The sequence below is a fragment of the Lithobates pipiens genome, unplaced genomic scaffold (assembly GCF_037356315.1).
Source record: "Lithobates pipiens isolate NorthernLeopardFrog02 unplaced genomic scaffold, aLitPip1_a1.2 Scaffold_3, whole genome shotgun sequence".
NCBI lineage: Eukaryota > Metazoa > Chordata > Amphibia > Anura > Ranidae > Lithobates > Lithobates pipiens.
Genome location: NW_027507790.1, coordinates 227,782,549 through 227,795,166, shown reverse-complemented (window position 1 = coordinate 227,795,166; position 12,618 = coordinate 227,782,549). Strand labels below are relative to the sequence as shown.

General features: G+C 41.5%; 1 protein-coding gene across 1 annotated transcript in view; it reads left to right on the top strand.

Moving 5' to 3' along the window:
* Positions 1-12,284, top strand: part of SKP2 (S-phase kinase associated protein 2) — a 28,348-nt gene extending 16,064 nt beyond the window's left edge. The window contains exons 7-10 of the mRNA XM_077462857.1: positions 90-217; positions 323-374; positions 3,278-3,385; positions 5,491-12,284. Coding sequence (XP_077318983.1) covers positions 90-217; positions 323-374; positions 3,278-3,385; positions 5,491-5,701 — 499 coding nt within the window. The 3' untranslated portion in view covers positions 5,702-12,284. The remainder of the gene's footprint in view (positions 1-89; positions 218-322; positions 375-3,277; positions 3,386-5,490) is intronic.
* Positions 12,285-12,618: the final 334 nt, after the last annotated feature.

The window sequence follows — 12,618 nt, the reverse complement described above, 5'->3', positions numbered from 1 at the left end:
TAAAATTTAACAGAAACATACATTATTGGGGGCACTATAGTACATAACTTTTCCTATTTGAATAATTCCCCTATAACTGTTTATTGCAGGCTGGATGAATTGAACCTCTCCTGGTGTGACTTTACAACGAGCCATGTGAAGAGCGCAGTGGTTAATTTTCCGAGAGGTTTAACCCAGCTGAATTTAAGTGGATATCGCCAGAACCTGGATTTATCTGGTATATTAATTGAAACTAATTTCAGCTGTATAATTTTATTTTGTTGTCTGTTGCTGATGCGTGTGAATCAAGACTAATTTCAGCTAAATCCTATTGTTCTTGTAGATGTAGAGGCTTTAGTGCAAAGATGTCCTGAACTTACCAATTTAGATTTAAGGTAAGTAAAGCTTATCATTGTACCCCTTAACAAATATAACACACAGGAAACCGTTTTTGTGGGCTCAGTCAATGTTTTTAGCAGGTGGGAACACTGTGACTATTAAACTCCACACCTACTGAGAATACAATAATTCTGGATAGAGAAGATACAATATTAAAGCCTATTTCCTATTTTGCAGTCAAATGTGCAATAACTCAACTACATTTCTGTTTCCATTCAGTGTGCCTATTTTTTTTTTTATTTTTTTTTTTTTTTTTTAGATGTTTCTCAGGAGAATGTGTTTTTATTTTTTATTTTTATATAACAATGTTAGCGTGAGCCTGTTCCAAATCTATCAGCCTCATATAATGCAAGAAGTCCAGCCTTTAAGCTGGGTTCACATTGATGTGTCCACGGGTCCCAGCAGGGGTCCAGGTAATCCCTGTACACTGATTTGCATGCGAATCGGGTCCGAATTTTTCCCTGAATTCGCACCTGAAATGGAGCCAAAGATGCATAGGACCATTTTCCAATGCGAACCGCGGCCTCCTTGGAGCTGTGTGAACCGGCTCTTGAGAGCCGGTCACAGTCTATCATGTGAATTGGATGTGGAGAAACACGCATCCAATTTGCATAAGTGTGAACCCAGCCTTAAACCTTTATCCCCTTTGATAGGATAGATTTATTAAACCTGGTGCAGCTGTGCATGTTAGCCAATCGGCTTCTGATCTTAGCTTGTTCAATTAAGCTTTGGCAACAAATCCTGGAAGCCGATGGGTTCTTATTCAGAGTTGCATTCTCCAGCTTTAGTAAATAACCCCCCCGTGTTCAAATCTAGTTACAACTAATGATCTGTCGGCACAGTACAGACGGGGTTAATTATGGAAAACGCAGCTGCTCACCCCTTCATAAGCAAAGAGTACATAGTATTTTTCCTTGCCGGAGGGTCCAGAATAGAGCATCCAAAAAAAGTAAGCGTCAATCTTTACTTTTTTTTTGTTAAGCTATGCTATGTGAATGGGAACATGTAACAAATATAAAGTGGGTGTTTTATCATTTTTTGGCTGCAAAAGTGTAATATGATCTGCTTACACTCTGCCTGAATGCAGGCTAAAGCTGGACTCCTATCTGGAGATGGTTACCTGTCCCCTTCCCCATTGCAAGAGTTTACTGCTAATTTTGTCTAGGGTAGGATGAATTACTTACTTCATTCCTCACTCTCCCGGTGCTCTGCTGTCCGAAAGGTGTAGGCAGTCCCTCCGTGTCCTTGCATACACCGAATAAAATAATCCGATCCCCCCTAGACAACGCAAGCAGTTAACACATGCATTGTGGAGGGGGCTACAAGGGTTGCTTCTCACCATAGGATTGAAATGGCTTGGAGTGTGTGTGTGTATATAGACACTTTTTTATCTTCCGATATCTCCTTAGGCTGGCCATAGACCAAATCTCAGCAGGGACCGCCAGAGAATCAAACCATGAATGTACCCAAGTTGATCAATAAACTTGGGTACAACTAGCCTGTCGGATTTTACATGCTAGTATTATTAGCAGCTATTCTAGCCACTGTGTTCTCATGGCGGGGACGGCTGCATGGGAGGGATTCCTCCATCAACATTGACTGTGATAGAAAATGACTGCATCTTTGGCCGGCTGTTAAAAAAACAAAATGTGGATATACACGACTGAGTGCTTGCAATTGGTTTCCTTTAGAGACACTTGTTCCGATCAATTAATTTGCCCACCCTTACAATACATTTACAATGGGTGTTGAAATGAGGATTGTGAACATATTGTGCTGATAGCATGCGCCATTGTCAAAAAAGACCTGCTTTGCCAGTCTATAAGTCAGTAAATGAACAGTTAAAAGCAAAAAAACTGGAAACTGAAACAGAAGCCTTACTGCTCTTTGAACCATCGGGACACCGGATACTGAAAAGACACAAAAAAAAGAGCACACCTACTCCTAGTTCAGTAATCTTTATTAAAAAAAAAAAAAAAAAACACGAGTAAAGTTGCACTCACAATTGTAGACATGTGTCAGGCATGTCATCAAATGCAGGTTGTTGGTCTTCCAGTCTGTGGAGTGCTGGGTACAGCGTCGGCCGCTGGTTGGCTAGGTGCATTCTCCTACCCTTCAGGAGAGCCTGTGATGTGACAACCTTATTGCATGCAGGTCCAGGGTGCAGTCGGCTGAGCCATCCCTTGGCTGATAAGAGGAAGGAGAGATGTCCACAGCATGATGTCTTTGCATTTGATGACATGCCTGACCTATACCTACAATTGTGAGTGCAACTTTCCTTTTTTTTTTTTTTTACTCTTTTAATAAAGGTTAATGCACTAGGAGCAGATGGGCCTTTTTTTCTTTTGTGTCTGTTGAAATAAGGATAGCTGTTATTTAAAAAATGTACACCAGTTGGCTTATATGTTTTATTTACCGTATGTGTTTTTTTTTTAACAAAATAATTTCATATAGTATATTGAAATAAAAAAGTTGTATATCTAAGTCTTTAATTTTATATACATTATGATGGACAGTAGTTTCCCACACTGGTACAGTTTAAAGTCCTTTTATGCTATGACAGTCTTTTGATAATGTTTCGAAATTTGATGGTACCCTTTACCAAAATGCCCATGCAGGTAAGAGGCACCTGTAGATAACAAATAGTGCAGTTTTGACTGCAGTTATAATGCCCTTGCCGTATGCCACGTACGTACTTCCCGAACTCTGGCTGAAAGACTCCCAGAGATGACACTACTAAATCGCTATATTCAAAAGAAAGGCTCACCTGTGGGGTAGCTTCTGTTGGTAGGATTGTGTTCCATGCTTCTCTAGTTAAATTAGATGCTGGTAGTAACAGTAGAAGAAATAGTTCCATGTGTCATGGGCGCTGTATAATGATATCTTTTTTTCTGTGCAGTGACAGTGTATTGTTGACTCCAGAATGCTTCCCAATACTCCACCAACTGCTGCACCTCCAGCATCTTGGCCTCAGCCGCTGCTATCAGATCTGTCCTGCATCCTTGCTGTAAGTATTTACCTTACCAGCACAGTAATTGGACGGAGAGTTCTTTGTCTAAACAAAAGATGTATTTTCTGAAAAGTAAGTCATATAAACCCATTAAAGTACTGGTCATTACATTCAGCTTTAGCTGCAGTATGAATCTCATTCACAATACAGTGCGACCTCGGATTGCAAGTAACGCAGTTTATGAGCATTTCGCAATAGAAGCTCTTTAAAAAAAAAAAAAAAATCCTGACTTGCATTGTCTTGCAAGATGAGCAGGATTCAAGCTGCTGGGTTGTGCAGTACTGCATTCGGCCGGTGGTGTCGGTGACACTCGGAGACACTTGGGTTCCTCCATGTCTCTGAGTGGTTTCCGAGAGTCACCAGCGCCCGAACCCTCGCTCCTACACACGTGCAGTTTTTTCTTCACTGTGGTATACCTAATGCGGTGCTGACCGTACATCACGGGTTTCCTTGACGGCGGCCCTACAAATAAGCGTCCTCCCATCACCGCGTTGCCATGAGCGCCGTGCGAATGCGTGGCACGCTATGATTGGCGGCCGGGGCTCCTGGATAGAAACATGACTGCTGTGCCCTAGTGGCTGCTTGTTTTTGATCGGGTGCATCTGGTTGATGTGCCCGATCTAGTGCAAATACACTGACTCCAGACATGCGGGCTGTATTCCACAATATTGGAACTTTATTGCCCCTGCCTGCTTTAGTTTACTTTGATGCCTGTTCATTTTTAATGTTTTCTGGCGGGATTCATATTGACGTCAAATTGCGGGGGTGTTACCATTTTTTACATGTTCTGATTGGTGGTTAATGTATTTATATTCTGTTTTGACACTGTTGCACTTTATCACATGCCTGATGAAGGGGCCCTGCGCGGCTCTGAAACATTGCATTTATCCCTGTGATGTGATCTCTTTCATTAAAAACCTTTGGATGGAAGTTGTCAATCCACGGTGTGCTGGTGATTATGAACATTAAGCAGCCTGAATTTTATGAATGGGCCATAAAAATCTGTATGCATGCAACATTTTAATGTCAGGAAGATAGTGATATCCTCTCTACCTTATTACATTGTATTATACTAACAATGTGGCCTGAGAACCTTCAGAGTAATGACATGGGGGGAGATTTACTAAAACTGGTGCACATAGAATCTGATGCAGTTGTGCATGGTAGCCAATCAGCCTCCAGGTTTTATTGTCAGTTTAATTGAACGTGCTAAAGTTAGAAGCTGATCATTATTTATTTTTCTATTATTCCCAACAGGGTATCTCAACTCCAGTTCTAAGGAACTCTCAACAGATCTAGTTTTTAGCCCTCAATCACACTGAAAGCGGGTTTGAAATCGTGCGACTTCAGCTGAACTCTCACGATTTCAAACCCAGATTTCAGTCAGACTTCGGAGGTAATTTGAAAGACATCTGTGCGGGTTCATGCACAGATGTCTATTGAAATTGCCCCCGAAGTTGCCAAAAGTAGTGCAGGAACTACTTTTGGAAATCGGTGCTTCGCTGCAAAGTTGGCGTTGCACCGATTGGGACAGTGCCATTGCCGGCAATAGGCTGTGATTTGGCATGCGATTCGACATGTCAAATCGCACCGATGTGAACAGGGGCTTAAGGCAGTTTAATCTGTTGCATGTACTATCATTTTTGTGGCTGTTTCATCTAAGGAATCACTGTATACATCTTGTTGTAATCAGTTTCAGAATTAAAAAGCCAATCAGTCCATTCTAGGAGGAGCTGTGGAACACATACTGTACTTCTATTACAGTGATTGATTGGTTTTAGTTGGTTTATTTCCCCCCCCCCTTATTTTCTGTTTGTTAAATTGTTATTTACATCAGTTTTCAAAGAGCGTTTTCATTGTCCTCTCTGCTGAGGGTATCTGGCTTGCTAACAAGATAGCCCAGCAACATACTTTCTGTCCTAGAGTGACAATGCTCACTGTACTGTATACAGTATATGCCGGAGCAGCGTTGTCACCCTAGGTTTCTCATTCCTGATTTGGTCTACAAGCTCGCACCGTGCATATTGTCCATAACATACTGCCATGTTTATAAGAAGGATTTGTATTACTGACACATATATTTTTTTTTTACCCTCCCACAGTGATCTGGGGAAGCACATGCCCCTGAAGACGCTCAGTGTATATGGCATAGTGACGGATGCTTCCTTGCAGTTACTGAAAGATTCGCTGTCTCACATTAAGATAAACTTTTCTTTCTTCAGTACTATTGCCAGGCCCACCACAGGCCACAAGAGGAACCGGGACATATGGGGCATAAAATGCAAGTTGTCATTAAACCGCACAGACTGTTGACAGGAAAGGATCCTCTGTCCCAGATATCCAGGAAACTTGAATTGACAGAATTGAACAAAACTTTCAACTTTTTACCCTATGAAGTACTGTGCGTAGCATTTCTAAACCAATCCTAACCTGGCGATATTTATGGATGAGGATCTACTGAACATTCCCGGGATGGTGCTGATGTGTCACGTTACACGCACTGCCAGATGAATTTTTACAAAATCGGTCTAGTTAGTCTGTTGCCCAGAGCAACTAACCAAATATCTACTGCCATTCTCTCATTGCAGCCTGGTTGCTGTGGGCAGCACTCTATACGTAGAGACTGGCTATTTCTGAATTTGCTGCTCACACAACACAGCACATATCCTATTTTTTAGTATTTTTAACCTTAATGGATTTATAGATAGCAGTGAAGAAGGACATCATGGATGGTTTTAAACAACGCAATACAAAAAAAGGTCTCTGGTGTTTTGTAGGGCTGAAAACATACTTGGAAACACCATTATTAAATTGCCTCTGATACACGATTCCTGCCCTAATCTATCAGAGGCCAGTGCTGAAAAATGTATTGCAATGACAAGCTGAATTTCAGGAAAACCACTAAATACACAGATAAATGCACATAAGGGAGCTATTTTAACGTCAAAGGATTTGTTTCTGTCCATTCAGGTCTGAGATTTACACAGCTCAGCCACACAGCACAGCTCCATCTGGTGGCGCCAGAGACTTAGTGGCTGCACAGACACAGCTGCTGCTCCTAATTTGACAGCCACCTGGGTGCACGACTCCTGAATAGGGATTGGCTCAGGCGTGTTCAGATCCTAGTCCCAATCCACCTGAGCAATCCCACCTGGAAACCATCGCTGCACACAGCCAATCATGAGCAAACTAGTCAGAGCGTGTATATGTGCAGCTGTGGGCCGGGAAATGCTTCAATGCCTATGATCGGCAGTGTACAGTGACGGCTTCCTGGTGGGATTGCTCAGGCGGGTTGGGACTAGGATCCAAACATGCCCAAGCCCATTCCTACTCCTGAATGCAGAGTGTGTGCATTCTCAGACAGGCACAACTGTCAAATTGGGACCAGCCGCTGCGCCCCAATTGAAATGAATGGGACTGCCTGGGTGTATGCTGTAGTACACTCGTGAACAGGGCCTTACAGACCTGCATTAATATGTATCTTTGATATCTGCCTGAAGTTCAGCATTCAAATACTGTGCATTTTTTATTTTGCATCTGTGAAACCAAAATCCATCTCTTACTGGTTTTCTCCCCCATCACACAAGCATTATAGGGGCTTCAGTTCAATCTGCTGTGCTTTTGGGGAGAGCCATTCACATACAAAGTTGTGCCAGGTTGATGTCCTCTTCATGTGCTCAGTGCAGAAATACACGAGGAAGTTTTTAGTGAGATTTCTCTTACCTGGATTATTTTTAACATTTGTTTTAACCCAATCTACATAGACGTGTCACATCTGAGTCGGCCTACTTTTTAGTAGTTTACGTAAAAATTAGGCTTTGATTTGTTTATAATATGTAAGGAAATCTTTCTTGTGAGAAGCATGGAGCCTGCCATTGCTGTTTTCCCATTTTACAAAGGATAGCTCTTTGGCTGTTTATCCTCCAGATGCAGGTGAGGAGTTCTGGCTTTGCTGATGATCAGCATACTCGTTTCAGGTCAGTGACTTAAAGTGTATGTAAACAGCAATCTTCTCTTGGTCTGTTAAATATACTAATGAAAGAATATTTATTTAATAAGTGCAAAATAATAGGGACGCACCGATACCGAGCATTTTCGCATGTATGCATACTTGTGAAAAATGCTCCCGATACTCACACTGATACTTTGCAGTGCGATTTGCGTCAATACAAAATGAATGGGTGCAAATCGCACTGCAAAGAAATGCATACGATTTGAACAGGAATACGGTGGGAATGCGGTGCAATTCCTGTCAGAATCGCAGCTATTTTCCCCTCAGCTCCTGTGTGTGTTTATAGAAAGGGAAAAGCGCCATCTAGTGGGCAGTTTATTAAAAATGTTAGGACTCAGTACATATCTGATCAAATGCAATCTTTGCATAGGTGTCCTGGTCCCGCCGATAATAGAAAATCACAGCCGCTGGAGGAGATGTATGGGTGGTCCGCCCCAAAGCTGACATCACTTCCTCCCTATACCCATGGGGTCTCAGTTCCTCCCTATACCAGGGGTCTCCAGCCCTGTGAGCACCCCCAGTGGCCGTGGTTTTCTATAATAGGCGGGACTGGGACACTATGCAGATTTTGCATTTCACCAGATATGTACTCAATGTGAGTTCTATCATTTTTTATAAACTGCCCACTAGATGGCACTTTTCCCTATCTATACAAACACACACGCAGCGGGGGCGGTTCAGATAGGAATTGCACTGCATACCTGTTCAAATTGTCTAAGATTCTTTGCAGTGTCATTTGCGCCCATTTATTTTGTATTGATGCAAATCCACCATGACATAGTATCGGTACTTATACTTGCTGATAAAAAAAAAAAAACGGTATTGGTGCAACCCTACAAAATAACCTCTTTATCCTGCCAGAAATCCTAAGAAAAGAAAACCTTTGCAGTCACCACATTTAAAGACCGGCAAGCTGCAATACATTACATTTTTTGGATTTGGCTAAGTGTGTGCAGACACTAGCGGTACGCCATAAGTAGGGAGTTGGCAATGACAACCCCCTTGTTTCTCTTTAATACTAAGAGATGAGACTTGGGTTCTCTTGACTGACACTAGGAGGAAGTAAATATTTCCCAACATCAGTTTGCACCAGCCAGATGTAAATATAATCACCACTTCTATAGGGGTACCTCTAGTTGGAAAAGCAGCATCTTGTGCTGTTTATCATGAAGTTTTATTGAAGCAAAGAAGCAGTGAGGGAAGTTTTTATAAACATCACTTGTAGTGTTTTATTTAAGTGGCAAAACACATTTCTAATTGTGCACTCCTCTAGGGAGGAACTTGGGTGGGGTTGTGGGGGGTTTTAATATTGTGATCTTAATTGCATATAACTACTCCGGAGGGATCGAACATTACTGTGACTTCCCTGCTTCTGGAGAATGTGACATTCCTGTGTCCCAGAGCAAGAATATGCTGTTTCCCAAACTTTATGTAAGGTGTGCCGTTTTAGATCCACGTTTTATATTGATGAGCACACTTCTTTTTTTTATGTGTGTTACCATCTGAAATTCACTAACAAAGCTGCACTTTTTTTTTTTTTTCCTGTCACTTGGATCGGATCGTATATTGTAGTCCTCATTTAGAGCATTTGATACCATGGGGGTTGATTTACTAAAAGTAGAGTGCGCAAAATCTGGTGCAGCTGTGCAAGGTAGCCAATCGGCTTCTGACTTCAGCTTGTTCAATTAAGCTTTGACAATAAAACCTGGAAGATGATTGGCTACCAAGCAGAGCTGCAGCAGATTATGCAATCTCCAGTTTTAGTAAATCAACCCCTTATGTGTCCGACACGGTAATTCACCCTTTCCAGCCCTCTTTACTGGATCTCAGGTACTTTTACTGCTGTTTGGCTGAGCACTGCCTTCACACTCAATATGTACAGAGGGCTTACAACCGCTGCCGCTATACGACTGACGTTCTTCAATTCTTGGCTCTAAAATATGTCTGATGTTATCGTTTTAACCAAACTAGCTAATGAGAACTCAATGACTCTCTCATAGTGATTCCATGCAAAGAAATACCTTTTATAGATGGAAGGATATGACCTGTTTTACTTGTCAGTGCTGGTGATTGGACCAGTGATGTCACATGGGGTTGGGACGGTATCCTCAGCCAGCCTGAGCTTCCTTATGAGCTTACACAGAGTGTTCTCTTTGCTTTTCTTGCCGCTAATGAGGGGAACTTACCAAGACTGAATCCAAGAGAAACATGGCCACCAATTGGCTTCTAACTTTCTTTTTCAAAGCCTTAACTGAAGAAGCCGAAGTTTAGACGTGAAATGGTTACAATGCACAGCTGCTCTAGTTTTAGTAAATTCCCTTTAATGCAAAAGTGGGGGAAACAAAGGGAAGGTATGTGCTGCTGAGGAAATTAAGTGAACCTGCTTATGTAATTAGCACATTTGTTTTCACTGTGTATGGGTGATGATGGGACTTCATAGGTTGTCTTTTTGGTGTATGTTTAGAAAGGGGGGGGCAGGGGGGTCTCTGGAAAAATTGATCAATTTAAAGCTGAGTTTGTTTTTCTGTTTACTAAAAGACAGCCGCTACAAAAACTATAGTTGCTGACTTTTTAAATAAACACACTCACCTGTCCCACAATCCATCGGTGCAGCCACCCAAAGCCTTGGTTCTCTCCCCCGCCTCGCATCGGCATCACTTGTGTGGGCACCGGCTGTGACAGCTTGTGGCTTCATAGCTGGGTGTACATGTGCAAGTCACGCTGCATGTCCTGAATGGCCGAGCAATCTTCTGGGACTGGTGACATGTCCCAGAAGATTGCAGGTAGGGGGAGAGGAGGCGGTGGGAGCTGGGTTCCTGTCAAAACTAGTTACCCACTCTCTCAACCCCGCCCTCCCCCCCCCCCCCCCAAAAAAAAATAACATGCTAAAAGTGGCATGTCTGGGGGATGGGAGTCCTTAAGCAGAAATTCCACTTTTGGGTGTAACCCACTTTAAAGCTAGCAATAATTCTGTTTTAGTACGTTTTGTTTTTCTTGTGTTTTATTTTCTTATCAGTATTTTTCATTTTACACAACGTGACCAAAATGTGTTGGGTGATGAGCTTCGTATTCAATAGAATTCATATGAAAGTAACATATGCTTAAAGGTTAACCTTCTTTCATGTTCCGCCATTATTAAGGATGTATGATGGTGCAAACAGGACCCTCCTAAAATTGTTTCCCTGTGACAGCATGAGCGTCATTCAGAGAGCTGTGAATGAAGATCATGTCCGGTCACCACAGAAGACAGACTTGTGGTTCTGAATGGGACACTTTTTTTCTTTACTTTTTTTTTTTTTCAAAGCAGCCCATAGATTACGCAATTTTATTTCCTTCTACCACAGGTGAAAGGAAAGAAAATTGTTCAATTTCCTCTTCTATGCAGTCAATGTTCAAGGGGGAATCTTTCCCGCAGTGTCAACAGAACACAATGATCATCGCTGGCAACTAAAGCTGCTTGCAGTGATTGCATGAAAGCAAATCCAACAGGCTGGTAGTCCTGAAGTCGATTGATTGACTTCAGTACTACCCATAGATGGATTAAATATCTGCCTGTTCAGCAGGGACAGATTTGATCCAACTATGGCGAATTTTAGTATTTAATTTTTATGTATCCTTTCAAAATGAAAACAGGGAAAAATGTACTAAAACTGGAGAATATGTGCAAAGTAATCGGCTTCTAACCTCAGCTTGCTAAGCTTTGAAAAGGAAAGCTAGAAGTTGATTGGTTGCCATGCACAGCTGCTCTGGTCTTAGTAAATTCCCCCATAGTACATAGGAAGGGTTATAAACCACAACTTTATAGTTGCTGGAAGTAAAAAAAGCGGCATGTTTGACCTGCTGTTTCTCACAGTAAAACTAATAATGTCACCTAGGAAAAGATTCTGATATCTCACTTTATTCACAGAATGATGAAATCAGGCTTGCAGGTAGGAGTGCCTATAAGTCTATGGGAGGGGGAGGTATGTCCATAGAGGAGTGGAGGAATATTACCAGTATGGGGAAAGCCATTTAAAATGAGCAGACAGTACATTGGGTAGTGATATCTCACTCCCGTACTTTGCAGCCATAAACACACTATATAACCAACCGACCACCACACCTATATGAGCTTGTTGGGTATCTCATTCCAAAACCAAGGGCACTAATATAGACACCCACCCCTGCTATAACAGCTACCACAAGATTGTGAGGCGTGCCTGTGGCAATTTGTACCTATTCACCCAATTGGAGCTTTTGTGAGGCCCATGTCCTGGTGTTGGATGAGGACCTGGCTTGCAGCTTTCATTCTTATTCATCTCAAAGGTGTTCCGTAGGGTTGAGGTCAGGGCTCTGTGTAGACCACTTGTGTTCCCTCATTCCACACTCCTCAAACCCTATCCTTATGGACCTGGCGCTGTATACCTGAATGCTATCTTTTCGGAGGGGTGTCCACACACTTTTAGCTATATAATGTATGTCACAGCCAGGATGGTGGACTAAAATAACTACTGTATGTGCATTGCTTTCAAAATATGGCATATTAAGTCTTTTACATCTGTTTCAGCTATGTATAAAAGCTGTCTACGCAGACGAGCTTATTTAAAATGTTTTTTTGTTTTTTTTTTTAAAGTCAGTGTGTAGCAAGCTCTACTTTGTCTGCAGGTTATTTTGGTCTTTTTTTTTTTTTTTTTTTTATAAATTCTCAACTGTTGTCTCTGCAAGCCTGGAACAAATGTAAAACAGTTGACATTGTAAGCTCATATTTGAAACTTATAAAATATTTTTTCAACACCTTTTTGTTTTGGTTCATGATGAAACATTCAGTAGGATTCATTTGTTGAGAAAAAGAACTGTATACACAGCAAGGATTGTAGCCAATTTTAATAAAAATATGAAAAAGAATGTGTTGTACTGTCATTTTAACCAGCCATAAAAATATTAATAAAAGTGCAAAGGGGGGGGGGGGGAAGATAAAAAAAAATAAAAAAAAATTTATATATATTTATATAATAAAAACAGGTGGTGAATTAGCATGTCAGCAGTCTCCCAGTGCAATGCAATCAGACCATCCCAAATGGTCATACAGTATCTCACAAAACCTCTCACATTTTTGTAAATATTTTATTATATATTTTTTTCATGTGACAACACTGAAGAAATTACACTTTGCTACAATGTAAAGTAGTGCGTGTACAGCTTGTATAACAGTGTACATTTGCTGTCCCCTCAAAATAAC